Source organism: Cuculus canorus, chromosome 26 (assembly GCF_017976375.1).
Source record: "Cuculus canorus isolate bCucCan1 chromosome 26, bCucCan1.pri, whole genome shotgun sequence".
NCBI lineage: Eukaryota > Metazoa > Chordata > Aves > Cuculiformes > Cuculidae > Cuculus > Cuculus canorus.
Genome location: NC_071426.1, coordinates 308,230 through 335,347, shown reverse-complemented (window position 1 = coordinate 335,347; position 27,118 = coordinate 308,230). Strand labels below are relative to the sequence as shown.

Genomic DNA, 27,118 nt, shown 5'->3' with positions numbered 1-27,118 from the left:
TTTATGAAGCTGATCCAGCCCCCAGAGGGTGACAGGAGGTTTTTTGCTGTATGAATAATGAGTTTCATAATGGAACAAAAGCTTGATCTCCCAACTTTGCTCTGCCGCAGGGAAAAAAAGTGGCTTTCAACAGCCGGGAAGTTTCGCTGGGGATGCTGAAAGCACGCTGAGGGATTTTGCTGCTTGGTGGGCCTGGGTGCCCCTGCTGCCATGGTGCCTTTTGTGCATCCATCCACTCCGCAGCTTGGAGAGACAGAGCAGTCCCAGATGGAGAACGGAGCCAGCACGGTCCCCAGGGACTCAACTCCAGCGTTCACAGTGGGAAAGCAGCTCCACCCCTGCTGCTCTGATTCCACCTCACGTCTCTAATCCACTGCGAGCACTGCCAGAGGGCACTGCCCCGCTGCTCCAACACTATCCTATGCCTCTGCCCCCCGAGGACATTGCCTCACTGCTCCAATTCTGCCCAACATCTCTATCCTGAGGACTTTACCCCACTACAACCTCCTTAGCCAAACACAGGGAATGGCAGACCTGTGGTTCTGCACTGGGGGGTTCAGAGCAGATCAGAGATTGGTTGGCAGCCCCCTAGGTTGCAAACCACACTCAGTCCCACACAGCCAAAGGGGACTAAACCCAAAGCCACACCTCAGCCTCTCCAAGTGCAGAGAAAACCCATTAACTCTGCCCCATTTCACACACAGAACAGAGATGGTTACCAGAGGAGAACCTGCCAATGTTGAGAAGATGCAACCAATAGACTTGGAATAGGATCATACAACAAGAAAATGCTGCAAACTCAGCCACAGCCCTGCACAAACCTCTGCTGCAGCCTGCAGGTCTCCCTCCAGCACTGGAAAGAGCTGGAAGAAGCCTACAGAGAACCCAGCACAGCCCTTACCGGCAGAGGTGATCCGTCCGGCATGTGGTGCGTAGATCCAGGCAGTTGGGCTTCTCCTTATCCTCATAGGAGCAGGAGGGGACGATAGTTTGCCGCCGGCGCTCGGCACAAGCCTGGTCCTTGCAGGAGCAGAAGAGGAGGCGGTAGGTGTACTCGTTGGGGACGCGGTCAAAGAACTGGCGCAGAGCCTTGTGGCATTTCCTCCGGCTGCAGTGCTCAGTGGACGAGATCTCCTTGCTGCAGGTGGAGATGTAGCCTGAGCGCAGGCGTTTACAATTGTCGTTCAGATTGCAGGCTTTGGCCGCGTCGAGGCAGTGGTTGCTTTTGGAGTTGGCAGCGGGGTCCATTCCTGCCCGGAAAACAAGAAGGGGTGAGCATGGTGCCATCAAGGGATGGGATGATGCCCTCAGCCTGGGAGGATGCTACAAGGAAGGCAGCATTGATGTGCCTACTGGCACCTATTCCCTTTATTCATCTCTTGGGAGACCTCAGCTGGAATACTGTGTCCAGTTCTGGAATCCTTACCATAAGAAGGAGATGGAGCTGTGGGAATGGGTCCAGAGGAGGCCACAAAGATCATTGGAGGGCTGGAGCACCTTCTCTACAAGGACAGGCTGAGAGAGGTGGGGTTGCTTAGCCTGGAGGAGAGAAGGCTCCAAGGAGACTTTATAGCGACCTTCCAGTACCTGAAGGGGCTAAAAGAAAGCTGAAGAGAGGCTGTTCACAAAGGCTCGCGGTGACAGGATGAGCAGCAATGGGTATAAACTGGAGAGGGGCAGATTTAGGCTTGATATAAGGAAGAATTTCTTCACCACGAGAGTGGGGAGTCCCTGGCCCAGGTTGCCCAGGGAAGTTGTGGCCGCCCCATCCCTGGAGGTGTTCAAGGCCAGGTTGGATGGGACTTGGAGCCCCTGATCCAGTGGGAGGTGTCCCTGCCCATGGCAGGGAGTGGGATTGGATGGGCTTTGAGGTCCCTTCCAACCCAAACCATTCCATGATTCTATGATTTCATAGCAGGCACCCCCAGCCCGGACAGTGCTATGGGGTCCCTCCAGCCAAAGGCTGAGAAGGGAGACAGCTCATGATACTGCTGCCAGAGGAGCAGAAGAGGAAAAATATGCTTGAAGAGGCTTGGGGGCACATGGTTCTCTTTTCTTCTTGCCCAGCCTGGCTCCTCGATTTGGGGGGAGGCACTGAGCACCCTCTGCCCCCCGGCTCCAACCCTGCAAGTGGTTAACAGCCAGTGCTGTGGTTCCCTGGCACAAGTTAGGGATCTGTGCAAAATGCTGGCTTATTGTCTAATCCTCTGGAGCATCGCTCCTGCCCTGACAGAGACCTGCAGGGACCTGGATGAATTTTAATAGAGCCGCTGTTTGAAAGCGCAGGGTTTCTGGGGAGCTCATTAATAAAACACAAGCATGAAAATTTCATGAGGCGAGAAGGAAACGGGGACCAAGGAGCTGGGGAGGGGACTGTGTTGGGAGCCCTGGTGCCACCAGCCGTCCCCTCAGCAGGATCTGCTTGGCCCCTCAGTAGGAGGCAGAGAAGGAGGGTGATGAGGAAGGCAGCGATGCTGTGAGCGCACTCCGTGCTGTGCAGCACGAGCTGAGCCCGGGGGTCTGACCCCCACTTCATGGGTGCTGCTGCCCCTGTGTTGGACCCACGCAGGCAGAAACACAGCGCGGGGCTGGTTTCCCAGTGGGAGCCTCTTCCTTCTTCCCTGCAGGCTGTGGCTTCCACAAGGCAGGCTCCAACACCCCTTGGAGGTGCCAAGCATCCTCACCGCTGGTCTGGGATGCTCTGCTCCATGGAGGGGGCCAGGAGTGCAGCCTTTGTGTGCAGGGAAGGAATTTGCTTGCGATGCTCGCTTTCAATATTTGCTTGTGGTGCTTGCTTGCAATTCTTGCTCACAATGCTCACTTGTAATACTCGCTTGCAACATTTGCTTGCAATGCTTGCTTGCGTTGCTCACTTGCCGTCCTCGCTGGCGATGCCGCCAGCCTCCGCGGTCCCAGCACACTGCCCATTGAGGGCAGGAGCAATCAGAGCACAGCAGCACACATCGCTGCTCTCCTCGCTTACACGGCCCCTTCATTTTAGAAAGGTAAAGTAATCCCTCCACTATCCCCACAGGCAATTAGCAGCGCTCTGCTTAGCCTTGTTATCGAGAAACAACACTAACAGCTCATTTGCTTCAATCACTTGGGCTCCAGGTCGGGGTTAGGGGTCCCCGGGGGCAGCCACTTGCTGCTCCCACCATTCCAGCCCTGAGCGAGAGAAGGGGTGGAAGAAGCATTGAGATAAGGGATGGAAGAAACATCGAGATAAGGGGTGGAAGAAACATTGAGGCCACCCCGATGGCCACAGCACATCTCCAGAGCATAACAATAGCCAATTCTTCTCTTCTTCCAGCCCCAAAATTGCCAGACAGGCTTCCATCTCCTCTCGTTTTGCTTTTATGAATAAATCAACCCATAAGCATTTAATCCCCCGCTCCAGACACTTTGCTTTTCAGACTTTCCAACAGCTAAAATATTTCCTTGACGCTAATGTAATCCAAAGAGGCGTGCAAGGAGACGGGAGGGGGTGGCATCGTCATCTTGAACCGGTGCTAAGCTCCCTGGAGGGATCCTGGTGAATTCACTTCAGGTGACGGCAGTGAGGGGATGCAGCGTCACAGCCTTCCTCCGAGGTGTCCCCAAGTGAGCAGAAGTGACTGTGGGCACAGCATCAGGATCCCTGCGATGCCACCACCCTCTGCATGTGCACACCCCACAAAATCTGGGGATGCAGTGACCCCCAAAACCCCGCAGTGGTGGGCGATGCTTGGTGAAAGAGCTAAGAGGAGAAAGAAGAAGAAGCCAAGGCTTTGCATGACCTAATTTGAAAAAGCGGGTTGAGGGGTGGCAGCACAGAGAGGTTGTCATGGAAATAGATGGCAAAAAAAAAAGTTCCTGAGGATGATGGTGGAGTTTGGGTTCCCAAGAGGAGGATGTGCAGGCAGAGAGATGCTCTGAAGGCTCCCAGCAGCATCCCGTAGCTCAGCTTGAGGCTGGCTGTACTGGAAAGCAAACAGGGTCATCCCCTTGGCTTCCCGCATACAGGGCATCCTGCTGGTCCTAAATCTTCCAGAAGACAAAATGCTTTATATGGAGGGATGGATGGGCAGCGGGAGGGTCTGGACGCCCACCGGAGCCTGGGCTGTGCCTCCTGCTCCCCCCCTGCTTCATGACGTGACATTTGGCTGTGCAAGGGGACACCTTGGCACGATAAAAGAGGAGTTTGCAGGCTCAAAGCAAGCACCTCCTCAGCCAGGCTCCCAGCACGGTCAGATCCCACCAGGAAGATCTGAAACACAGAGGACCTGTCCCAAAGTACTTCAAGCCCCAGCAGCTCTTGGGAACTAGCACCAGCATCACTCCCCTCCACCAGGCTTCACCATCGCAGCTGGCTGTGGGTGGAACACGTCACCTCCAAGTGATGCTCAAGGCATCAGATCTGGGGTGATGGGAGAAAAGACAGGCAGGAGAGCAACCAGAGGAACTGGAGAAGCAAAGGACCAAGTGATGAGGGAAGGAGTTGCACACTGTCCTTGCCAGGGAGCTCGGCAGCGGGCCTGCAATCATGGGTAAGAGATGATAAAACAGCGGATGCGTGTTGCTTTTATTACCTGAGAAAATTGAAGCAAGTCTGAATATATCAGAGAGACGAGAGGTGACCGGCTCGTAGGGGGAAGCTTCATAAAATTCTTCTCCTAGAGTGGGAGGGAAGAGAGAGAAAGGAGAGAAAAAGCAAATTAAAACCACAGAATAACCTCAGCCACCACTGAGGCTACAGACAGAGCCTCCCCCCCCCAGCACAACAATCTGCAGTTTGGGGAGGGAAAAGCAAAAAGGATTTAAATTATGAAAGGAAAAGTCCATATGGGGCAAAGTCAGCTCAATTCTTGCTGGCTGGGAGGTTGCGGCTGGGCAGGCAGGTCTGCAGCTGCCTGATGACTGGGTCTTGCTGCAAGCTCAGCTCCTTGGGCAAGGCAGGTTTGGCAGCGGCTGCATTCAAACTGACCTCAAGAGTTGAGGGAATTTATATCAGAAAGGGCAACGTTCCATGAATACAGCTGCCCTGTCTGGGCCAGGTGCATGCTAGAGGTTTTAGGGTCTGTATTCAATGCTCGACTGTTATTTTGTTGTTACAAAAATATGTATTTGCCTAAAAAAAAACACTCTAATGGTTGTTTTCCACTCCACTCTGCCTCTGATGCAGGGAAAATGGAAATATTTCAGTAGGGGAATAAAGACCCTCAGCACTTGAGCACCAGAGCATCCCCATCACTGACTCATCCACACCACAACCATAGAATCATGGAATGATTTGGGTTGGAAGAGACCTCAAAGCCCACCCAGTTCCACCCCCTGCCATGGGCAGGGACACCTCCCACTGGATCAGGGGCTCTGAGCCCCATCCAGCCTGGCCTGGAACCCCTCCAGGGATGGGGCAGCCACCACTGCTCTGGGCACCCTGGGCCAGGGCCTCCCCACCCTCACAAGAGAACATTTCTCCCTAAGATCTCATCTCGATCTCCCCTCTTTCAGCTCCAAACTCCCTGCCCTCCCTGATCATGAGCCCCTCCTCAGCTTTCCTGGAGCCCCATTCAGCACTGGAAGCTGCTCTAAGGTCTCCCCAGAGCCTTCTCTTCTCCAGGCTGAACAATTCCAAGTCTCTCAACCTGTCCTCATACAGGAGGTTCTCCAGCTCTTGGATCATCTCCATGGCCTCCTCTGGTCTTGCTCCAGCAGCTCCATGTCCTTCCTGTTCTGGGGACTCCAGAACGGAATGCAGGGCTCCAGCTGAGGTCTCACCAGAGTGAAGAGGGGCAGAATCAATCCTCCAAGGGTTCGTCTATAGCAATCCACACTTTCCAGAAGGAACCCGAGCACCTCTGTCTGTCTCCAGGCTGTGAGCAGACCCCCTCTCTCTCATTTTTCATCACACAGAGGGCAGTTGCAAGGCAAGGTGTTGGGTGATGGGCTGGAAATTCACCAGGCATCCCACCAGGTCTCCCTGCCCAGCCACTCAGCTCTGCCCTCACACATTCTCATCTCTCAGAGATGGAGAGAGGCTTCTTCCGATGCTTCTGCTGCCTACCCTTCATGTATCTCCAGAAGATGCTTATTTCAAGGAGCCAGCCACCGCTCTGAGGAGAGGAAACTCTCCTCAAACCCCACCAGCCACAAGAAAAACATGAAAGACATGTAAAAATCAAAATAAAAAATCAATGTCTGGACTTTGAAAGCCCCAACCAGTGGCTGACCAGCAGCCCTGAGCATCGATCGCTGCTGTGCCTGGCAGTTCTTTGGGCAGGATCCCTGCCCTCATTGTGGGTGAGCCAAGTTTGCTCCAGGGATGGACCCGGGCAGCTTGGACCACTCCAGCCCTCGCGTGCGCTCTGCTTATTATTAGCCCAAGACGGCAGCATTTATCCCATGTAATTAAGGAGCCACTTGAAACCCTGTGCTGGAAAACAAGCTCATTAAGAGGCGGGTAGCGTGAAGGAGGGAGGGCTTGCTCCAAGCCCAGCAGCTCCTCAGCACCAATCCTTGGAAATCCAAGAGGGCAGATCCGGGTAGCCAGCCAAGGAGACCCAGGTTGGGTTGTCTCCAGTGGATTTTCAGCCCATCACCTCCATGTCTTGCCTTCAGGGTGATGCTGGGAATGTTCCCTGGGGTAACAGCTGAGACCAAGGGGAGCTCCGGCTCCCGGTCACAGGGAAGGAAACACGCTCCGGGCAGCCTGCTTGAGGCCAACCCCCTTTGCCTCACCAGGTTTCCTAATGCTCCGATGACAAATAGCACCTTTATTAAAGTGCATTTAGGAAACACTGTAACCTCCCGGTATATTGCTTTGCCAATGCAATAAATAATTAAATACCAGCTGAACCCTGCTGCTGCTCGCTAGGAAAATTACTGAGCATTAAAAGGGCAGTGGACTTTTCTTGAGCTCACAGAGGTGCAATTAACCTCCGGGAATGAGGCTGGAGTGAAAGCAGTCCTCCTCAGTGGCAGGGACTGCCTAGATCCAGCATCCGTGGGGCTGGATCCGAGGCCACCAGATACAGCATCTTCACTTAAAAGGCAAAAGATTGGGATCTACCTTGGACTTCTCCTTTCTTTTACACACACTGATTTATGCACATTAAAGCTATGAGCTGCTGGACCTCCCCAAAGCTTTTACCTCTCCTTAAGACTTGGTATAATCACTTCTCTTCCCACCTCCTCCTCCAGATACAGGTCCTGGAGTACCCATCAAGCAGCAAAGCACCCTTCATTCATGTTCGCAAAGCCCTCTCAAATTGCTGAATGAAGGCTGCTAATGAGAGGTAGGAAGCAATTCAGCAGTGATTCCTGCTTCGGGGTGGGTTTCAGGCTCGCTGTCCCTGTCCTGACCGAGATGTGATGGCAGCATGCTGGGGTACAGCTCCCCACACCCTCACCGCTGCCACTAAAGCCCTCCCAGCAGCACCACCACCACCTCCTCTGACTTCAGTCCCAGCTCAAGAAGGAGGACAGAATCTTGTGGCTGCCAGGGATGGAGGCTCCTCTGCAGGCTCCATCGACTGAACCCCTTCAGCTCAAGCTGCTAAAGGAGGTGGCTTTCAGCCAGGGCAATGAAACAGCAGAGGAACAGGTATTTTTACAAGCCCAAAGCATCGACGGAAGCGGGGCCAAGCTGCCAACCCACTTGGTGCCTTGGGTGGCCAAGGGTCCGTCTGCTTGTGAGCTGCCACTGGCCAGGCAGCCCATACCCTTGTGAGGATTCTGCCACGAGCCCGTGGCTCTGGTGCAGGTGGTTCTGCACAAGATGAAGCTGGATTTAAGAGCTTCCACATGCAGAGCTGGCCCAAAGCCCATTAAAGGGATCTATACTGTTAAACTGATGCTGGCTCTGCTCCTCTCCCGTCTGGGGCCAGCCAGGCGCTGGCAGAGTTTCACAGGGGTAGCAGGAGGAGGTAGAGCCCATAGGACAGCAAAGCGAACCCCAACACCGACACCAGCCCCTCACTGCTGGTTCCTTCCTCTGAGCCCACCAAACAGCCTCGGACCAGCCTCACGATGCTCCAGGGCAGCCTCAGCCCCAGTGATGCCCCCACAGATGGGCAAGGGGTTCACCAGCTGCCTCCCCCTGCCTTCAGGCAGCAGATAATCCTGCCTTCAATGAACAAACCAGCCCCGGGCTAGCAAAATCCAATTTCAATTACCTGCACTGCTCCGGCCTCTAATTTACTCCTTCACAGGGCTGCAATTACAGCAGGCTCCGGTGCTTCGCCTCTCCGCAAGGCGAGACCCCGGCGAGCATTCCCTGCTGCTCCTCAGCCCACAAACCCCACCAGAGCAAGGGGACCAAGGAGGCAGCAACAACTTCTGCACAACAGATCCTCATAGCTGGTGTCGAGGTGGCCCCAAGGCTATGCCCCAGCCTTGCTTCCCTCTGCTACGCATAGGCACATCTCCTCCTCTGGGACAGAAAAGAAGGAGGGAGACTGGCTGGAGAGGAGCCCTGCCCAGGCTTGCAGGTACCTGGCTGCCCAGGCACAACAGCTCTGCTGTGAGAACCATCAGCTCTTGCTGCAAATCCAGCCCTGAGCCCGTTCCTCCCTCGCCCTGTGGCCACATTGGGCAGATGAGATCTCAGTCTGGTCCCCATCAGCACCCTCTGAGAAAGGGGGGAACCATCTGCCTTGCCTGGGGCGCCCATTCAGCCTAGGACACTGCTCAGCCCATTTTTATTAGAGCAGAATGTGCCCTCAGACCTTCCCAACCTCCAGGTGGGTCAGGACCACCCTTCCTCCCACACCCTCCACCCCATTGCAGCCCCACAGAGCCCTGTCCCATACCTTCGGTCAGCCCCAGGTGTATACTCCAGTAGATCTGAAGGCACTGAAGCTCCTTCTTCATCCCTCGCTTGCACCGGCAGTCGTAGAGGGGGCTCTCCTGCAGCACCTCGAGGGCCGCTTGGCATTCCTTGTTGGCCAGCATGGTGTTCCTGTCGCGGCCGGCCAGGCACTGCCGCAGCGTGCGGTAGCGGGAGCTGCAGTTGGGCTCCGCTGCGCACAGCTCGTTGGCTCGCACGCAGTCCACGGGCACCCGCCAGCCATGGGGGTCCTGCCCCGGCGGGGACACAGGGCCAGCCAGCAAGCGGAGGATCTCATCTGAGCCAGGGGCAGGAGAAGGAGAGATGAGGGCAAAGAGAGGTGAGGGAGGGCAACCAGGTGGCGCGAACCCCTTGCATCCCCTCCCCAGGACCCCAGACATCAGCCCGTGTCCCTGACTGGTCCTTGGTATTAAAGCCAAGGTATGATGCTGCTCAAATGAGCAGCATCCTGTTCAGTTCTGGAATCTCCAACAGAAGAAGGACGTGGAACTGTTGGAACAGATTCAAAGGAGGCCACAGAGATGATCCGAGGGCTGGAGCACGTCTGCTGCGAGGACAGGCTGAGAGAGTTGGAGTTGTTCAGCCTGGAGAAGAGAAGGCTGTGGGGAGACCGTAGAGCAGCTTCCAGGACCCAAAGGGGCTCCGGGAAAGCTGGGGAGGGGCTTTTTTGAAAGGCATGGAGTGATAGCACAAGGGGGAATTACTTTAAATTGGAAGGGAAAAGATTAAGATTAGACATTAGGAAGAAATTCTTCAGGATGAGGCTGGGGAGGCCCTGGCCCAGGTTGCCCAGAGCAGTGGTGGCTGCCCCATCCCTGGAGGTGTTCAAGGCCACGGCAGGGGGTGGAACAGGATAAGCTTTGAGGTCTCTGCCAACCCAAACCATTCTATCATTCTGTGATCCAGATGTGTCCTCAGCCATAAGCCCACCAAGGGCTACCGAACACGGCGAAATCCAGCCAGTGGCCTGAAATAGAAGCAGGGCAGCCTGGCAGCAGTGACGCATCCTACGGCACGAGGCAGAGAAGGTGAAGGGATAACCCAATACAGAGCCACAATGAGGCCACCGGACTCTGTTTCTTATTAAAACCAAACAAGCAAATAAGCAAACACAGCCCCTGTGCTTGGGGACACGAACCTCCAGGTATGACCTCTCGAGAGTCAAGGGAAGCAGCAAGCCCATCTGAGATCTCCGCACCCATCACTGTTTGGGTTTGATTTTGCAGCTCATCATTTTCAGGATTTTTAGGGCATTTGACTCATGGTTTTCGAGCACTCAGGCTTGGCTGGGCTGCAGGACAGCTGCAGCTGGGGACAAACTCTTCCCCCGGGGATGGCCTCCCGCGTGCCTTCGTGCCAGCCAACCCTTGGGCTGGCGACCATACAGCTGACCTGGCTCCTGCCCTTGCGCGGCCACTGCCTGCTCCTTGGACCCTGTCTTGGCAGGCAGCTCTGTACATTCCCCTTCCCGCCGGCGCTCCCTCAGCTCTCACGCTATTTCTATCGTTGTATCATTTTCTTTTGCTTCCTGAAATAGGTCCTTGCCAAATCAATCCCAGGCGCAGCCACTGGCACCATGGGGGCATCGAGAAGGGGGACAGGCAGTGCTGACATGGCTGCTCCCCCCATGCCTGCACTTGCAGCCACAGGGAAAGCCCTGGAGCAGGCAGACAGTCACGACAGGACCTTGAGGGCACCCTCAGGTGAAGCAGGGAGGCACCCCACTTCCATTTGTATCACGGGCTTGGCTGTCCTAGGATCTCAGCATAGAATCCTGGAATGGTTTGGGTTGGAAGGGACCCCAAAGCCCATCCAGTCCCACTCCCTGCCATGGGCAAGGACACCTCCCACTGGATCAGGGGCTCCAAGCACCATCCAACCTGGCCTGGAACCCCTCCAGGGATGGGGCAGCCACCACTGCTCTGGGCACCCTGGGCCAGGGCCTCCCCACCCTCACAGCAAAACATTTCTCCCTAAGATCTCATCTCAATTTCCCATCTTGCAGCTCAAAACCGTTCCCCTTCGTTGTATTCCTGCACTCCCTGATCCAGAGCTCCTCCCTAGCATTCCTGGAGCCCCTTTCCGCACTGGAAGCTGCTCTTAGGTGTCCACAGAGCTTTCTCTTCTCCAGGCTGAACAACCCCAACTCTCTCAAGTCTGTCCTCACAGGGAAATAATACCCATTTCTGCCCCAGCACCCTGCAGAGCAGCTTCTCCCTCACGGCTACCATACGTGCGCAGCAAACAGCATCCAGCTCCCAGCCCCTTTCCAACCCATGGCCACTCGGGCAGGTATGGCAGGGGGAGAGTGACACCTACAGGCATGTGACAAGGGCCACCCTTGTCCCCCCACCTGCCAGGACACAGAGGCAGCTCCTACACTTGGTGGATTCTCAGCCCCAGCAGCAGATCCCCAACTCAAGCAGCTCTCTGGAGGCAGGGCTCGTCTCCTGCCACCACCCTGGCATTGTCATCGTCCGCTGTCTCCTGGGTGCCACAGGAGCATGCGGCCACGCATGTCTCAGCCCACCTTGCTGAGTCCGGGCATGCTCCTCGAGGAGAGGAGAGGGGATGCTCGGGGCTCTGATGGCTTTGCAGGAGGGACAGGGCAGTGCTGGGGGTGAACGAGCAGAATGGGCAGCAGCCCTGGGTGGAAACAACATCCACTGCCTGCAGTCATGCCAAGGAACAGATCCCGTTCTCCTGGTCTTCAGTTGATGCCCCCGAACAAACACCGCTTGGTCTGGAGAGGTCTGGAGGGTTTCTGGGTAACCAGGAGCAGGTGCAGAGCTCCTACGCTCATGTTAGATCCAATTTTGGGTGGCAGATGTCCCTTGGGAAGGCCCTCCTTGGCCTTTCAGGATTATATTCCACATGGGATGCAGGCAGGATCCACAAGCGGTGGAGACACATCTGACGCACGGCTTGGACGGGTGGTGGAGAAACAAGCACCCCCTCTTCTCAGAGCAGAAATGCCAGCTCTTCGCCATGAGGTGGATGATGCTTTGAGTAGAAAAGGGCCAGTCTGCACCTTTACATGCTGGGAAAGCCCAGCCCGAGGCACCCCAGCTGGGACAACCTGCTCCTGCTGCAGCCAGCATCCCCCGGGGCAATCGGCTCCCAGGCATCCAGATCCATCTCACAGCTCCACCACGTGCCATTCCTCCTCTGTTGTCCTCGCCCAGCCCAGCTGCAGATCCACCTGGCGCTCATCCCGAGCCCTCTGCCCGTGTCTCAGCTCTAATTCCATCTTTGCCAGCTGATGCCATGAATCTTCTCCCCAAAGCACCTCCCAAAGCCTCTCCTCCAGCTGCGATCCCATCTCCCTGCTGGCTCCATGCGCCTCCCAGGCTGGGACCAGAGATGCTGGCAGGCAGGTGGGGAAGGGAGATGACCTTGTGCTGATCCAGAAGCCGCTGGACCACATGGAGCATCCTTACGAGAGGTCCCAGCACCCTCAGCCGCACAGCAGGCAGCATCCCCCGGCTCTGGGGTGGACACTGGCTCATGCCGTGATGGGAAGCCCAACAGTAAATCCAACCACCGGGGAGCTGGCAGGGATAAGTGGTGATAAGCTGGCCCCAGCCTCCTGGCTTTTGCCACCTTGCTTCCACAGCCTGGCAGAGAGCAGGGCACTGCGTGCCCCTTCGGCAGCCCCAGGAAAATGCCTGCAGCATCCCACACCGCATCCAAGCCAGGAGTGCCAGCACACCCTGGAGCACGGCTCAAAGCCATCCCACTGGCAAAGGAAGGGCAGAAGCAGCCCTTTCCCGTGGTTCACAGCCTGCACAGGACAGCTCAGTCCCCCAAATCCAACAGCACGGGTGGTTTTGCCTCCTCCTGGCTTTCAGTGCTGCCAGCCCCTGAGCCCCGCAGCTCCCGCAGAGGCGCAAGGTCGGGAGTTTGGATGAAGAGGTTTTTCCTACCCGAAAGAAATCGCCTGACAGGCACACACTCACTAAACTCCCATCAATAAAACATCTGCAGAGAATATAAACCTAATCCTCAGCAGTCTCCGGGGTGTCGGAGCACAGCGAGGATTTACAGGCAGATGCACAAGCCTCCGACAAGCAGCCAGCAAACAACGCCATGGCCCGCTTTCCTCTTACTCCCGCGGCTTCCCCCCAGCAGCACCAGGCTGTGTTGTTTCTTTTCGAGCTGAAATACATGTTTCCTTTTTACTGGTCCTGCCAGAGACCTTTGGACACAGGCAGCTTTAGAGGCAAATATTTATCCTTTCAACTCGACTCAAAAAAAAAAAACCACTGCTCAGGAACGTGCAGCCTCGGGCCCGGAGCCGTGGCAGCGATCGCTTTCTCCCAACCCAAGGGCTTTTTTGGCTCATCAGAAAGAAAAGCCAAGATGTGAAGAGCTGGGGTTCCTTCGCACTGAGCCGCGCTCTCCCGAGCTCCTTATCACCAGGCTGGATTGTGGGGGGGCTGCTTGGGAAAGCAGTGGGACAAGGTGCCCCGGATACCCCAACATACTCAGTCTGGGGGTACGGCTTCCCAGTGATGACTGCTCAGGGTATCACAGCTCCACCGGCTGGGGGGGGAACACAGTCTCCTGATCCAGTCTTCCCCCCCTGCACCCATGAAACCTTTGGGAACGGGTGCAATGGTCTCACTTTCATGCAGCCTCCCCTGCGAGGGTGACTGGACCATGGTGGGGCATCCTGGAGGTCCCTGTCCTCCCGAATCTCACTCGTGAGATGCCCACCAGCAGGGCAGACATACGTAAAAGCAGCCAACTGTCCCCCTAGTCAGCTTTGGAGAACCCTTCCTCTCCCCCCGCGCCCCGAGATCTCTTCCCACTCGTGCTCCACACCTTGTCTCCAGAGCATCCGTCCTTGCTCTCTCTGGCTTAGAAGGCAAGGCTCGCGTCCCTCTACTCCAACGCAGCCTGGCACGTCCTGCTGCTGGCAGGTCATGGGGAAGGGCACCCCAAATTGGGGCTCAGCCCCCCAGGACTCAGCCCTGTGTCCCACCTCACACAAAGGCATATGATACACCAGCACCGCCCTGCCAGCACAGCACCCTTTCCCCTTGCCACAGCCAGGGATAAAGCTGGGGAGCAAGGGAGAGGAAGAGCCTGTCACCCCAGTTCCACCCAGGGCACAGAGTCTTCCCTGGGGACTCCGAGCACAGCGCTTCCTCTGCCTGCACCTCCAGCTCCTCTGGAAGCAGTTTTTCTCTGCCAACCTTCAAGTCTCCCTCAGCGGCTCCCTGCCCCTTGTCCCTGTCCTCGCAGCAGGGCGATGCTCCTCGCAGGCAGGATGAGCTCCTCCAGCCCAGGCGAGCTCAGCAGAGTTTTGCCGAGGATCACAGCCACCAGCACACAACCAAGGGGGGGGAAAAAAACCCAGACTTTTCTCATTTGCATTCTTTTCACCTCAGATCCACCAGGATCTCTGGCTTCTCCCCCTTTTCGGCTGCACCTTCTCCGTAGGAGGCTGCCCTAGAAATGCGAAGCTTTCTTCCTGACAGAGCCAGAGCTCCTAAATAACTCGCACATGATCTAAAGCAACACGCACGAATTGCAACAGAGGGGAAAGAAATTCCACCACCCCACACACACACAATTAGCTCAACTTTGCGAACCGATTCTGCATGCCGAGTTCCGAGGAACGGGAGGGGCTGGCAGCCAGGGTAGCAGCGGCTGGAGGATGCTGGGCGGCACGGTTTGGGGGAGAGAGGGGTAGATATCCGCCAAAAATTGCAAATCCACGTAGGCTGGCAAGGAGAGAAGGGATGAAAGGCGAGCAGGGTTTTGCCTGCTGCTCGCTGATCCCGTTCGCTCCCACGGATCGCGATGGGGCGGCTGGGGTTGCGTTTCCCCTTTTCTAAGTTTGATAGAGACTAGGGAAATTAAGCCGCCCCTAGTGAAAATCCTTGTCCCTCTCGTGCTCTAGCCCCTCGCCCTGGGGAAGGACACGACAACTCTGCCATCCTCGCCCCAACCCAGGCGACAGCGCCTTGCGGGCATCCCCGCCGGGGCCACTCACCTACGAAGAGGACGATGCAGAAGGCGTTTGCCAAGATCATGTTAGGAAACCCACGCCGTCCTCCACGTGCGCAAAAAAAACGGGGGTGGAAAAAAAAAGGAAAAAGAAGGAATGAAAGGGGATGGGGGGTGGAAGGAGAGGAATAAAAAAAATAAATCCCAAGGCGACCAGGTAGATCCCAAATCCGGGCTCGGGGGGCTGCGAAAGGGAGCGGGGGCTGAGCTCCGCCCGGCGCGGAGCCCTCAGCCGCTGCGCCGGGCAGCGCCGCTCGCCGCCTCCCGCATCCCCGCCCGGCTCCCGCGGCTCCGGCTCCGCTGCCGGGGCGGAGAGGGGGCGCGGCGAGGGGCGTCTGCGCTCCGGAGAGCCCCGGCGGCGGAGGGCAGAGCCCGCAGAGCCGCCCGGCCCCTCCCCGCCCCTCTCCGCCCTCCGCCCGCAGAGCGCAGCGCCCGGGCAGAGGGTGGGCTGGGAAGGGGTCTGGGTGCGGACCCCAGCGTCTTCATCCCTCCGTCTGCATCTTTCCATTTCCATGCCTCCACCTCCATCCCTCCCTCTCCATCCCTCCGTCTCCATTCTTCCCTCTCCATCCCTCCTTCTCCATCCTTCCCTCTCCATCCCTCCTTCTCCAACCTTCGCTCCCCATCCCTCCGTCTCCATACCTTCCTCTCCATCCCTCCGTCTCCGTCCTTCCCTCCCCATCCCTCCATCCCATCTCCATCCTTCCCTTTCCATCCTTCCCTCTCCATCCCTCCATCTCTATCCCTCCATCTCTCCCTCCGCAGACCCCCGCATCTGCATACTCTCTGCCTGGGAACCAGGCTCTGTGGATGCCCCTAGGCTGAGGAGGGGTCTGTGTGCAGACTCCTGGCTCTCCATCCCTCCCTCTCCATCCCTTCACCTGGGAACTGAGCATCATGGAGGGCAGCACAGCTGTGGATGCCCCGGGGCAGGGGTTTCCATCCTTTCCGCTCCACCCCTCTCCACCTGGGAACCGCGCTCCATGGATGCTTCGAGGAGGAGGATGAGGTTGGGGGTGTGGGGAACAGAGACACCCCCAGGTCTCCATCCCTCTCTCTCTCTTCCCCTCCGTCCGGGAACAGTGCCCCGTGGATGCTCTGAGGCAGAAGGGTAGGGAGGATCTGTGTGCAAACCCCTGGGGTCTCCATCCCTCCCATTCCACAGACACCCTGGTCTCCATCCTTTCCTCTCCAATCCTCCACCCAGGAGCTGCGCTCCATGGATGCTTCAAGCAGGATGGGGTGTGGGGATCTGGGTGAAGACTCACAAGTCTCCATCCCTTCCTCTCCACCCGGGAACCACGCTGCCTGCAGACTCCCTGGTCTCCATTCTCATCCCTTCCTCTCTGCCCAGGAACTGTGCACAGCGGATACCCCAGGGCAGGCGGATGGGGTGAATCTCTGTGCAGATGCCCAAGTCTCCATCTCTCCCTCCATCCCTCCCCAGGGGCACCTTCCTGCATGCAACTGGGGTCCCCCCGATGCTTCAGACACCCCCTCTGCACCCCCCAACCTCTGAGCAGCCCCAGGTTCCAACTATGGGGATGGGAGAGGGGGATTCGTTGGGTTGGAGGGACGCAGGGACAAGGGTGAAATGCCAGCAGCTGATGGAGGAAGGGAGACAGGGGCACCCACCCAAACAAGGACCTACTGGCTGATCCGCTCCCCGCTGCTGGGATGAGTGGGAGGAATTGTGCGCGCGCGCGCGCACACACACACACACACACGTGCACACAAACATCCAGAAGGGGGAATTATTCGTTCACATCTGAGGCTTCGCAGACAGCCCAGCTTCCCAGGCAGCAGCGCATCCCAGCATCCAGCCCCTCTGCCCCACATCAGGGCTGGGAATTCAGATCACTGCTGCCCCAACCCCTCTGCCGCTCCCCAGCCATGTGAGCTGACAGGGTCCTCACCACAGAGGCAAGGTGCAGCTCTCCCAGTCTCCTCCTCTTCCCAGCCCTGGTGCATCCTCTCACCCCTCTCCCTGTCCCAGATTTGAGGTCAGGACCCTACAAACTGCTGCAATGCTGGGTTCTTGGCCCGAACACATGAAGGTCATGAGCAGCAGAGCAGAGGATGCCCAGCTCTGTTCGCCTCAGTGGGATAAGGAGCCTTGGGAGCTGGAGGGAAGGCAGGGGGAGCAACCCTTCTTTGCTAAGCCCTAAGCGTGGGTTGGGGAGCATTGCGCTGAGCCTTTCTTTCTCCACGCAACCTTGTCTTTGCAGCAAGGGGCTTCAAGAAACAGGCTGGCACAGCACCTTGGCAAACAGCACGCAGGATTGCACTGCTCTTTGGGTAAAGATTCCGAGGGAAAGAAAGGAGGGGAGGACGACAAACAACAGATCAGAGCGATACACATTGGTGAGGCTTCCCGTTTAACAAGATCCTTCCCTCTCCTGTTCTTTTCCTGCTCTTTGCTCTCCGTGGCTTGGCTTCTCTTTCTTTTAAGAGAAACACATAGCCTCTGACTTAGCAGGATGTGAAAGTGCTTCCAAAGAGCCCAACTGTAGAGAGCAGGGAAAAGAGGAGTCCTTAGTTGCCTGGCATCACTTTAATTTTCCAGGTCTCATTGCAGCAGGTGTTACACTTCTCTTTCTGCAGGAAGATTACCCAAAAGTGCCAGTCCTGATGCAAAGAAGCTCCTGTTCCTCTCTCACTTTTGTGCCTGTGCTTATTTCCCACCTGCGCTGGAGATGGGATCCCAGCAACAGGAGCAACAGGAGGTGCTTCAGCCCATCCCCAGGCTTCTCTGCCTCAGGAAGGTGAATACTTGCTCCTACTCCTGCTTCCATGCCATCTCAGAGCCAGGCAGAGGGAAAGGATTTCCTTGGCCAGAAGAGGGAACTGCTCTCCTCTCTTCTCCACTCTTCAGCCTCACCGCTGTCACCCTCTCCTACCTTCCCAGGCTCAAGACTGAGCTTGGAGTAGAAGGATTATCACTCCATCAAGGGGACATCTGATTCTTGTCCCCATGGCTGCTCCCAGGAGGAAGACACACAGCTTCAGACCTGGCTTTTCCTCGTGTTTTGTTTCTTTCACGTGCACAGAGGCCACCAGAGCCCCCCAGGACCTCAGTGACTGCTTTTTAGCAGAGGCAGCCTTGCCTCTTCAGCCCACCTTGGCCCCGGGTGCTGCAGAAGCCCTGCAAGATGGGTTTTTCTGCCTGCTCCTGGGGATCATGACCAACCAACCCCACCCCAACCCCTCCAGGACTCTGAATGTCCCATCCCTGTCCTTGTCCCCAGCCATGGCACATCCTCTGGGTGAGCACCCAGCCAACGCTAGCGACTGCTTCCTGAAAGCTAGAAGAGGGAAGATTTAGATTGGACGTTAGGAAGAAATTCTTCAGGATGATGGAGGGGAGGCCCTGGCCCAGGCTGCCCAGAGCAGTGGTGGCTGCCCCATCCCTGGAGGGGTTCCAGGCCAGGTTGGATGGGGCTTGGAGCCCCTGATCCAGTGGGAGGTGTCCCTGCCCGTGGCAGGGGGTGGGAATGGTCCGGCTTTAATGTCCCTTCCAAACCAAACCATTCTGTGATTCTATGACTGCAGAATGTAACAGGTAACCACTCATCTCTAATTACCTGATTAAAGCAGCACATTTATTAGCACAGCCACAGCAGCCACTGGATGGAAGGACCGGACAGGAACATCGAGCCCTGCATCCCTCAGAGTCAACCCCAGCAGTGCTCTCACTGCAGATACTGATTGTGGCGCATCCCCGCTCCAGCGTTATCAGGAGCAGCCAGCTCCCCAGCCTCTCATTTAGAATTTATTCCAGGGGAATTTATAGCCTGTGTCACTGGGAGCTCCCTAAATCAGGGGCTTGGCACAGGGAGCATAACACCGCCCAGCCTCCTTCCACCTCAGCCTGTGTTTTGGGAGTGGAGGGATGTGCACCCTCCTTTAGGAGAAGGGGAGATGGGTGGGATGGTGGAAGTGGCTTTTCCACCAGCAACTTTGTGGGGGCACAAACAGGGCTTCCCCTTCCGCAGCCCCAGTGGCACAAAGAGGGGTCTGTCTGGAGTGAAGCTGTGCAGCTATTGATGAGCTGCTGGGCTGGTCTGGAAGGAGAAGGGTAGTGTGGAGGGAAGAGGATGAGAAGCAGAGGTCTTTGGGACTAAGGGAGACCTGCAAGGGACCATGGTGCCCGGGGAGAGGAGTGAGCACCAGTCAGGGAATCAGAACCATGTAATGGTTTGGGTTGGAAGGGATCTCAAATCCCACCCAGTCCCACCCCCTGCCATGGACAGAGACACCTCCCATTGGATCAGGGGCTCCAAGCCCCATCTAACCTGGCCTTGAACACCTCCAGGGATGAATCCTTTCAGTCCTTCAGTGGGGCCAGGCATGTTTGTGGTGAGGGGTGGTGGATGGGACACCATGATTGCTGCTCTTGTCCCTAAATCCACCTCCAGAGCATCCCAGTCCTGGTGGCTGGAGCATCCCGCTGGCAGCAGGAGGGAGAAGACTCCTCTGTGGGGCAGGGCTGGCTCTTCCCCAGCTAGGCTTTGTTCCTGCTCACAAATAGATAAATGTGACTGGAGGATTCCTCTCCTCCTTCCGTTTAAGTCCCATTAATATGAGTTGGATTTGCTTACCCTCCTGACTTTAGACTTTAATTCTGCACAGTGTTATCACATTAATGGGAGTCAAGGTTGTTAAAGTGATGGATTACGCATTAATGGTGTAATCCAGGGGGGACAGAACCAGCTGTGGAGCTCTCCTCAACACTCAGTGTCTTCTTCTGGTCCTGATAGCTATGAGAAGAGCGTGATCATCACCCCAGGCAGCGAGAGGGTAACCACAGTCCCTTGCTTTGGGCTGGGTTTCTGCCCTTGGCTGGTGTACAGGGGGCAGGCAGAGGGATGCCTCACTGAGGGGATGAGGATACAACCAGAATTCCCTGCAGCCTCCTGCCCCAGGGCTGCTCGCAACCCCCAGCCCGTGCTCAGCAGCTCATGTAGCCCTCACTGGAGGATTTCCACAGGGGCTGTGAGCGATGGGAGCCAGACTTTGGGCTGAAGTGCCCCATAACTCAACCACACTACGAGAGGCACTAAATTGCATCAGGGTGGCTGCACAGGTACGGCTGGCACATCACTTCCCGGGTGCTGCAGCAGTGCTCCATTTGTTTGGTGCCTTTTTAGCTCTGAGGTGCCAGGATTTTGCCCATTTGTTTTCCCCTCCTCACTGATGGGAGGCTATTTTACCCTATTTTTTAACAGGAGGAGAAGAAACTCATGCAAAGGGCTGTGCCAGGGTGAGCCCTGTCTGCAGAGGGAGCGTGGCTGGGTCACTGTGGGCTCGTTTGCTGCATGCAGAAATAATTTGCTTGTGCAAAAGCATGCATGGAGAACAGGGCACACATGTGGAAAAGCTGCCTTGCTCCTGGCTGTGCAAAACTCCTCTGCAGCTGGCTGCGTGCTCTCTGCTGCTGGGTAAGCCCTGCATCTCCATCCTCCTTCAGTCGCTGTGTCTGACCGGGGTTTTCCACTCAAGGGTGCCCTCAAAGAGCTGATCCCCAAAGGTTGGATTCTCCGATGCCATCAGGGCTCACCCTGGCACAGACAGTCACACTTTCACTCCCTCTGGGTGTCTCCTTGGGGATCACATCTGCAGGGCTGCTGACAGCAGCCAGTGGCTGCGAGCATCCTTACAACACCCCGACACTGATGGACCCCGACAGCTACATGCAAAACAGAGGCTATTTTTGCCCTCGCTGCTGTTTTCCCAGCTGATTCTCCCTCTTTAGCCTCTACTGGAGAAACCAGCCCCTTCCCCTGCCTCCTCACCTCCTGATGTCCTCGGGATCACGGGGTAAATTAGCAGTACCTGCAGGGGCTTGAACAAAAGGGAGCCCAGCTGATATTAAATCACACATTGACTTCTCTAAAGAACACAGGGCTGGTTGCCAGGTCCCAAACCTGCTGGACCGGAGAGCATCACCATCCAGCTCAGCCAGAAGCTCCTCCTCTACCCCATCCTCATCTCGTTTTGCACCTCTCGCTAATGAGAGCACCTTCATGACAGCCATCAGCTCTATCAATCCCATTCCCACCTCTGTCCTGCTGAGGAGAGAAAGTGGTAGTTCAGGGAGGATATGATTCTCCCTGCTAACTGAATGCTCCAGCACAGGGCCCCATCCAGCACGATGACAGCACCAATTGATACTGCAAGCTGCAGTGCAAGCAGAGGATCTGCCTGTGTGCCCCGTGCTGAGCGTATGGGCAGCAGGAAGGACGAGCTCCCACTCTGCCAGGGGTTTCCAAGAATGGTTATCCTTAAAATGCAACCTCTGCAGCTAGGAGGCTGGGGTGGCAGTGTGTTGGGGACAGGGGACAAGTCTCACCAGTGCTTGAGGGCATCCCAGGGTTGGGGAGCTGGGAGATGCTGTCAACTACGCTGGGCCATCAGGCACCATGGTCTGCTCAGGGGGTGCTGCCACTCTTCCTCTCCTCTCCGTGAGTTTTTTTGGAGTTTGCAGTGACCCGCACGGGGCAGAGCCATTCAGCTAGTGGCACTTGGAGGGACGCATCAGCCCAGCCGGCCCTGCCTGGGACACACGAAGCCGAGCTGTCAGGTCTCATGCTCACACACTCATCAGCCTCGGCAGCCCTGAATTCCAGCTGACATTTCCATAAAACCCCACAGCACCTGAGCAAGACGTCAAGCTGAAACGGAAGCAGTTGGGGATTTTCTTGCAAAGGAACATATTTGGGTTACTCCACTCTCTCCTCAGTGTCTGAGCAGATGCTCCCAGCCCTGGAGCCCCACAGGGCGGATTTAGTGGGCACATCAGCCTGGAGACACCCCAGATTTCAGCTCAGGAGCCTCCTAGGGCAGAGTGACAGACCTTTCCACATGCAAGCATCTCCTTGTTCCTGTCACACAAAGGGCAAAGGGGTGGAGGCAAAGGCAGAAAGGAGAGAAAGGGCTTTTCAGACGCTCTGGGAATGACGTGGGGAAAAGCAGGGTAATGAGAGCTGGTTCCAGTGTCACACACTCAGCCCTAATCAGGCAATGAAGCAAATTGAGTTTCACTAAAAGCTCAGGAGCCCAGGCCAGGCAGCCCCCTCCTGCCCCCGTGGTCCCTGGTCCCAGGGAATGAGATTTCCATCCACTCCCTGGACATTAAATGAGTAATTGCTGCAGTCTGCGCTGGGGCAGGGAGTGCTGGCATGGTTGCGGCATCATTGGCTGATGCTTCCCATGCCTTTGCTGCTCAAATGGATTAGCAGGACTGGGGCCCATGGCAGGAAACAGCGTTAAATTCCTCTAGATCAGCACTCTCTCGGTGCAGGCAGCAGGGATATGAGCTGGATGGGGGTCTGGCTGCAGGCAGGACAGGGGTCCCCACAGCCCGAGCATCCTCGAGGGATGCAGGGAGCTGCTGCCAGGCTGGGCTCAGCCTCGGTACATGGTGTGTACCCCTTTCTCTCCTCTTCCTCCTCCACACCGCGCTGGCAGCCACCGCTCTTGGCCATCTGGGAGGCGGGCAGGTCATCTGGGAGGCTGTGTCAGCACGAAGGGCGACCTGAGCACGAGGGCACCCAGCCAGGCTGTTGGCACCAGCGGTGCCAGTGATGCACACAGGACATCTCCCTTTCTCTGCAACACAAGAGAGGCCAAGGGAGATGAAATGGTTCCATTGAGGTTGGGGGAAGATGTAAGAGAGGGAAAAATCCAAGTGGCAGGTAGAGAGGGTGATGCAATTGCAGCAAGCCCCCTGCTGTCACTGGATATTTTGAATTGCCCACACAGTGCATCTCCCTGCCATTCCTGCAGAAGGGAAGGAGAAATTGCTCCAGCAGGAAGGCAGTGGCGATGGGAGGAGGGTGTTGTCAGCAAGCCACTGCCTTCCTCTAGAACTGCTTTGCCTTCTCTCTGTGCCAAGCCAGAGGTTGTGAGATGCTCCCTTGCCACAGGGATGCCACCAGGGTGGGATGCAAGGCCCTTCCCTGTGGGTGCAGCAGGACTGGGAGGGATGGGAGAGGACAGGCTTTGCTGCCGGTGTGAGCCAGATGTTTCTGCATCCTCAGAGCGTGGTCCCTGGGTGCCAGGCGAGGCTCCTCATCCCATGCAAACATGGATGCTTGCTCCTCATGGCATGCTTGCTGACCCCTGCCCGCAGTGTCTGACTTCTCTCCCACCTTCCCTGGCAGCCTGGCACCGAGAAGCAAACTCTGCCTGGGCTGTCAGGCTGGAAAGAGAGTAAAGCAACCCCACACATGTCATAAAATAAGCTTGGGGACTGACGAGAGAGGTCAGCTTGGTGTCCCTGCTGCGGGGAGGGCTGCTGCAGAAGGTGCAACCCCCATGTCAGACATCAGAGCGTGCATAGGGGACAGACCCCAGGGAAGACATGGCAGGAGATGTCCAAAGCCATTCCCAGCTCGACTGTCATGCCTCACCCCTTGGGTCCTTGGTAATATCCCCTAGTCCCTTGATTATTTTTGTTGTCTCTCTCTTCCACTCTGAGCCCTGCCTGCTGTGTCAGCAGGCGTGTTTATAGCATCGCTCTCCTCCCAGACTGACGGCAGGAGCATCCTCTCCCGGCCTGAGCACTGTCACTCTAGGCTTTTTCACGCTGGACAAGGCACTTGCAGCCACTTTTTCTCCACAGCTCGTGTTTTGTTCCTCCTGAGCACCATGTTTCCCATGCAAACACCTTGCAGATGCCTGCAGGCAGCTCTTGGGTGATGGGGAGGCACAGGGGACATCACCAAGGGGCTGGGGAGGTTGTAGCAGGGGTGAATGTCCATTCAGCAACCCCAAGCACACGTAGCTCCAGCTGCCTCCCCTTCCCCCTGCCCGGGATTTACTGCTTTCATTTTCTTTGGCATTGGAAGCTGAGCTTAATTAAGGATATTTTTATGTGCATTAATAACATTTGCAGCGCTGCAAGCCAGGAGAAGGGGGTGAGAGGAGTGAGGATCTCTGCTCTGGGTAGGATTTGGGGTGGGGGCACAGCAGCTTTCCCAGCTCCACACAAGGCTGTCTTTCACTGAGACACTTAGTGCTGGATTCCACCTGGGCCAGCACAGCTTGGATTGTGGCTTTCTAGATCCTGGAGGTGTGAGCAGCATCTAAAGAAGTTGATCCCTTCCTAAATGCAGGCAGAAGAGATGTGGGCTGGCCCCAGGGAGCAGCAAAAGCTATTGCTGCTCCCAGACATTCCCCATCCTCAGTGGGACAAATCCCTGGTGCTGCTGGGAGCTATTTCTCCTGCTCCTTGGGGTTGCAGAGAAATAATCCCTATGCAATTCCTAGGGAGACCCAGCACAGTGAGGGAGAGCTTGGATGAGCGCAGACGAGCTCCAGCTGCAAGCACCCATCCCGGGGACGAGCCTGAGACACCCATCTCCATCCCAGAGAGCTGGGGAGGGGATCCCATTAAGACAAAGCCCTGGAGAAATCCTTCCTTTTTAGCAGAGTAAGGAGTTAATGTGCATGGACACAGACACCCACGGTGTTTGCAAACCAGAACAAGGACACATTTTGCTGCCACTTAGTCCTCAGTTCCTCCGAGCAACATCAAAGAGGATAAGAGGGTGTAAAGAACAATGGTCACACTCCAAATAATCAAACCCTTCTCTGAGAAGCAGAGCTGGCCAGCTCAAAGTGAGCTTCCCTCTGGAAAGCCGTTTCAAGCACCGTCAAAAAATGAAAAAGCCTCTCTCTCCCAGCACCCCGCACCTCTCTGCAAAGGAGAGCACGCATTTTTTATTTATAAGCTAAATAATAATAACAAAAATACTAATAAGCTCTGAAAGCAGGGCAATACAGCCGCCTCTAGAGAGTTTTGCTCTCTGCCCTGGCAGACAAAGTGCATTCACAGCCCGGGAAGCCAAACCATGTCCTGGCTGCATCCAGAGCAGTGGGACCAGCAGGGTGAGGGAGGGGATTCTTCCCCTTTGCTCTGCTCTGCTCTCCTTCCTGTGCTTCAGCCTCTTCTCTCCCCTTGCCTTGCCCTCAGTCCTCCTTCCACGAGTACCTGACCTTCTTGCCTACCTCAAAACCCATTGTAATGGGCCAGCTGGAAGCAATTCTCTTTGCAATAGCATCACCTCCCCCCCTGCAGCCCATCTCCTGCTCAGCTGCAGGACTTTGGTGCCCAAACCCTCCTGCTTGGCCTGGAATTGAGGCAAAAGCATCCTCTGGAGCGAGGTGTGAATTCCTGAGTCTCGGGCATGGGCTGGCACCTCTCAGGAGGGTGGCTCCAGCAGGAGCCCATGGCTTGGAGCCTGTGGGTGCCTGGGCAAAGCTCTGCCGCTTCTCTGCAAGTGGATCATTACACAAACGAGCTTGGTGCTTGGCAGAGAGGTAATGGACCCAGGGAAAGGCTGTGTTTATGGGCTGGGAGCAGTGAGGTTCTCCTTCCAGGCTGCTGTGTTTCTGGGTTCTGTGTCTGGACAGGTGAAAGGGCAGAGGTGAGTACCTGCCCGGCCACGATGACCCAAGGCTAGTGGCCAAAAAGCTCTTTTTACCCTGTGTAGACCCAGGGCCAGGCTTTTCCCTGCCCTGCCAACAGTTGCAAGCGACCAAAACACACCAAATGCCAGCTCAGCTGCCACTTTGTCCATCTCAAAGAGCACCAAGAGAGGGGTCAAGTCTTGAGGCACGTGTTTCTGCGTGCCAGGAATGTCTCTGTTTGCAGAGAGACAGGGATGAAGGACAGCAGGCTGTGATGTTTGGTGAGAGGGAGTCCTTGCCCTTTGCACTGAGCAGGGATATGGGGACAGGTCCCAGGGCTGTCCCCAGTGTCCCCAAGCTAGGGCAGGCGCAGACCCCCATGGACCAACCGGCTGGGGAGAGAAGCAGCTGGAAACACAGATCCAGTTGACTTGCTCTGGGTAATATCTCCTGATTATTTCACTGCAGCATGCTGAGGCTGCAGAGTAATCGAATTAGGCAAATATTATGGGGAAGAAAATGGGCAGATAAGTAGCTTAAAGTGATCGAAATGACCTGGAGGTGGCCATGCAAATGGTCTGTATAATATCCTGTAATAACCCTGTCCAGACAGCTGCGAGGAGGCTGAATTCCAGTAACAGGGCATCTGACCAGGCTCCTTCTCAGCGCCTGGGTGCTGTGGGCAGCAGAGGCTGGCGAGTGCTGGTCCTCTGGGGGTGCTCAGCCTTGGACCCCTCTCCTTCCCAGCACCCTCACAAAAGTGAGCATCCACCCAGTTCTGGGAGATGCTTTGGGGTACGAGTGGCTTCACTGCTAGGGGAGGAAATGCCCTCTCCATGCATGGACAGCACTCTCGCTCCACAAAGCCTCCCCCGGGATGCTAAAGAGGTTCGGGCTCAGGGAAAGACAACACATTCCCATTTCCAAACCAATCCTGATAAATCATCAGGACAGAGAGACTCAGACAGGAGCAGGAGGCACACACTGAGAGCTGAAAAGCCCTGATACATCCCCAGGGAACGGCTGCAGGTCCCAGGCACACGCTTTGGGCATGGAGCTGGGACAGGGGCAAAGGGATTCAAAACACATCCAGAGATGGGGCTAAAAGCTGTGTTTAACCCCCCTCCCGTCCCTTTGCAGAGGTAGGGAAGCAGGGAGCAGTGAAAGGAGACGATAAAAATAGTTCTTCAAGCAACGAAAAAAGATGGAGCTGTCAATCCGGCTGCTTCTCCCCAGGGAAGCTGAGTGGGAGCAGAGCCGACCCCTTTGGGATGCGGGACTGGCAAGAAGGCACAAAGGAGCCTTTTTTCCACCTTCTTTGCTGGTTGCATTGTAGGAGATCAAGGGAAAACACCTCTCCATCGTTGGAATACAGACGGGCAGAAATACTCCTGGTTTGAGACGTGCATACAACAAAGGCTTCTGTCGCCCACCCTCTGCACACACAGTGGGTAACGAGACGCTGCTGTCAATGCCAGCCCTCGCCACAATCAATTAAATGGACAGATCCGCCAGTCCGTACCTTTTTGTGTCAGTGGAGCTTCCAGAAGGTGAGCAAGAGGTTGGCAGGTCTCCCAGGAGGGAGCTTGGAGCTTTGCCTGCATCCCAAACCAGCAACACCAAAATCCCCCTGGGGCAAGATGTGGTGCAGAGACAGCCAGGGCAGCAGCATCTCTCCAGATTCCTGATTATTTTAGGATGTCCCACATTCCCACCACAGCTTAGAATTTCCCAGCCTATATCCCCTTGCTTTCCAGGCACCTGATTCTCCAATTACTCTGAAAAAAAAACCAGTCTCTTTGCTCCTTGTGTCTGCACATCAAAGCCCCCGATCTTTGTTCCAGGTTTCTTTAC

At 56.2% G+C, this 27,118-nt stretch overlaps 1 protein-coding gene across 1 annotated transcript in view; it reads right to left on the bottom strand.

Moving 5' to 3' along the window:
- GFRA2 (GDNF family receptor alpha 2) overlaps nucleotides 1-15,180 on the bottom strand; it is a 39,902-nt gene extending 24,722 nt beyond the window's left edge. Inside the window, exons 1-4 of the mRNA XM_054088992.1 lie at nucleotides 14,835-15,180; nucleotides 8,793-9,107; nucleotides 4,572-4,655; nucleotides 902-1,250 (exon numbers count right to left, since the gene is read on the bottom strand). Of these exons, the coding sequence (XP_053944967.1) occupies nucleotides 902-1,250; nucleotides 4,572-4,655; nucleotides 8,793-9,107; nucleotides 14,835-14,874 (788 nt within the window). The 5' untranslated portion in view covers nucleotides 14,875-15,180. The remainder of the gene's footprint in view (nucleotides 1-901; nucleotides 1,251-4,571; nucleotides 4,656-8,792; nucleotides 9,108-14,834) is intronic.
- Between the last annotated feature and the right edge of the window lie 11,938 nt (nucleotides 15,181-27,118).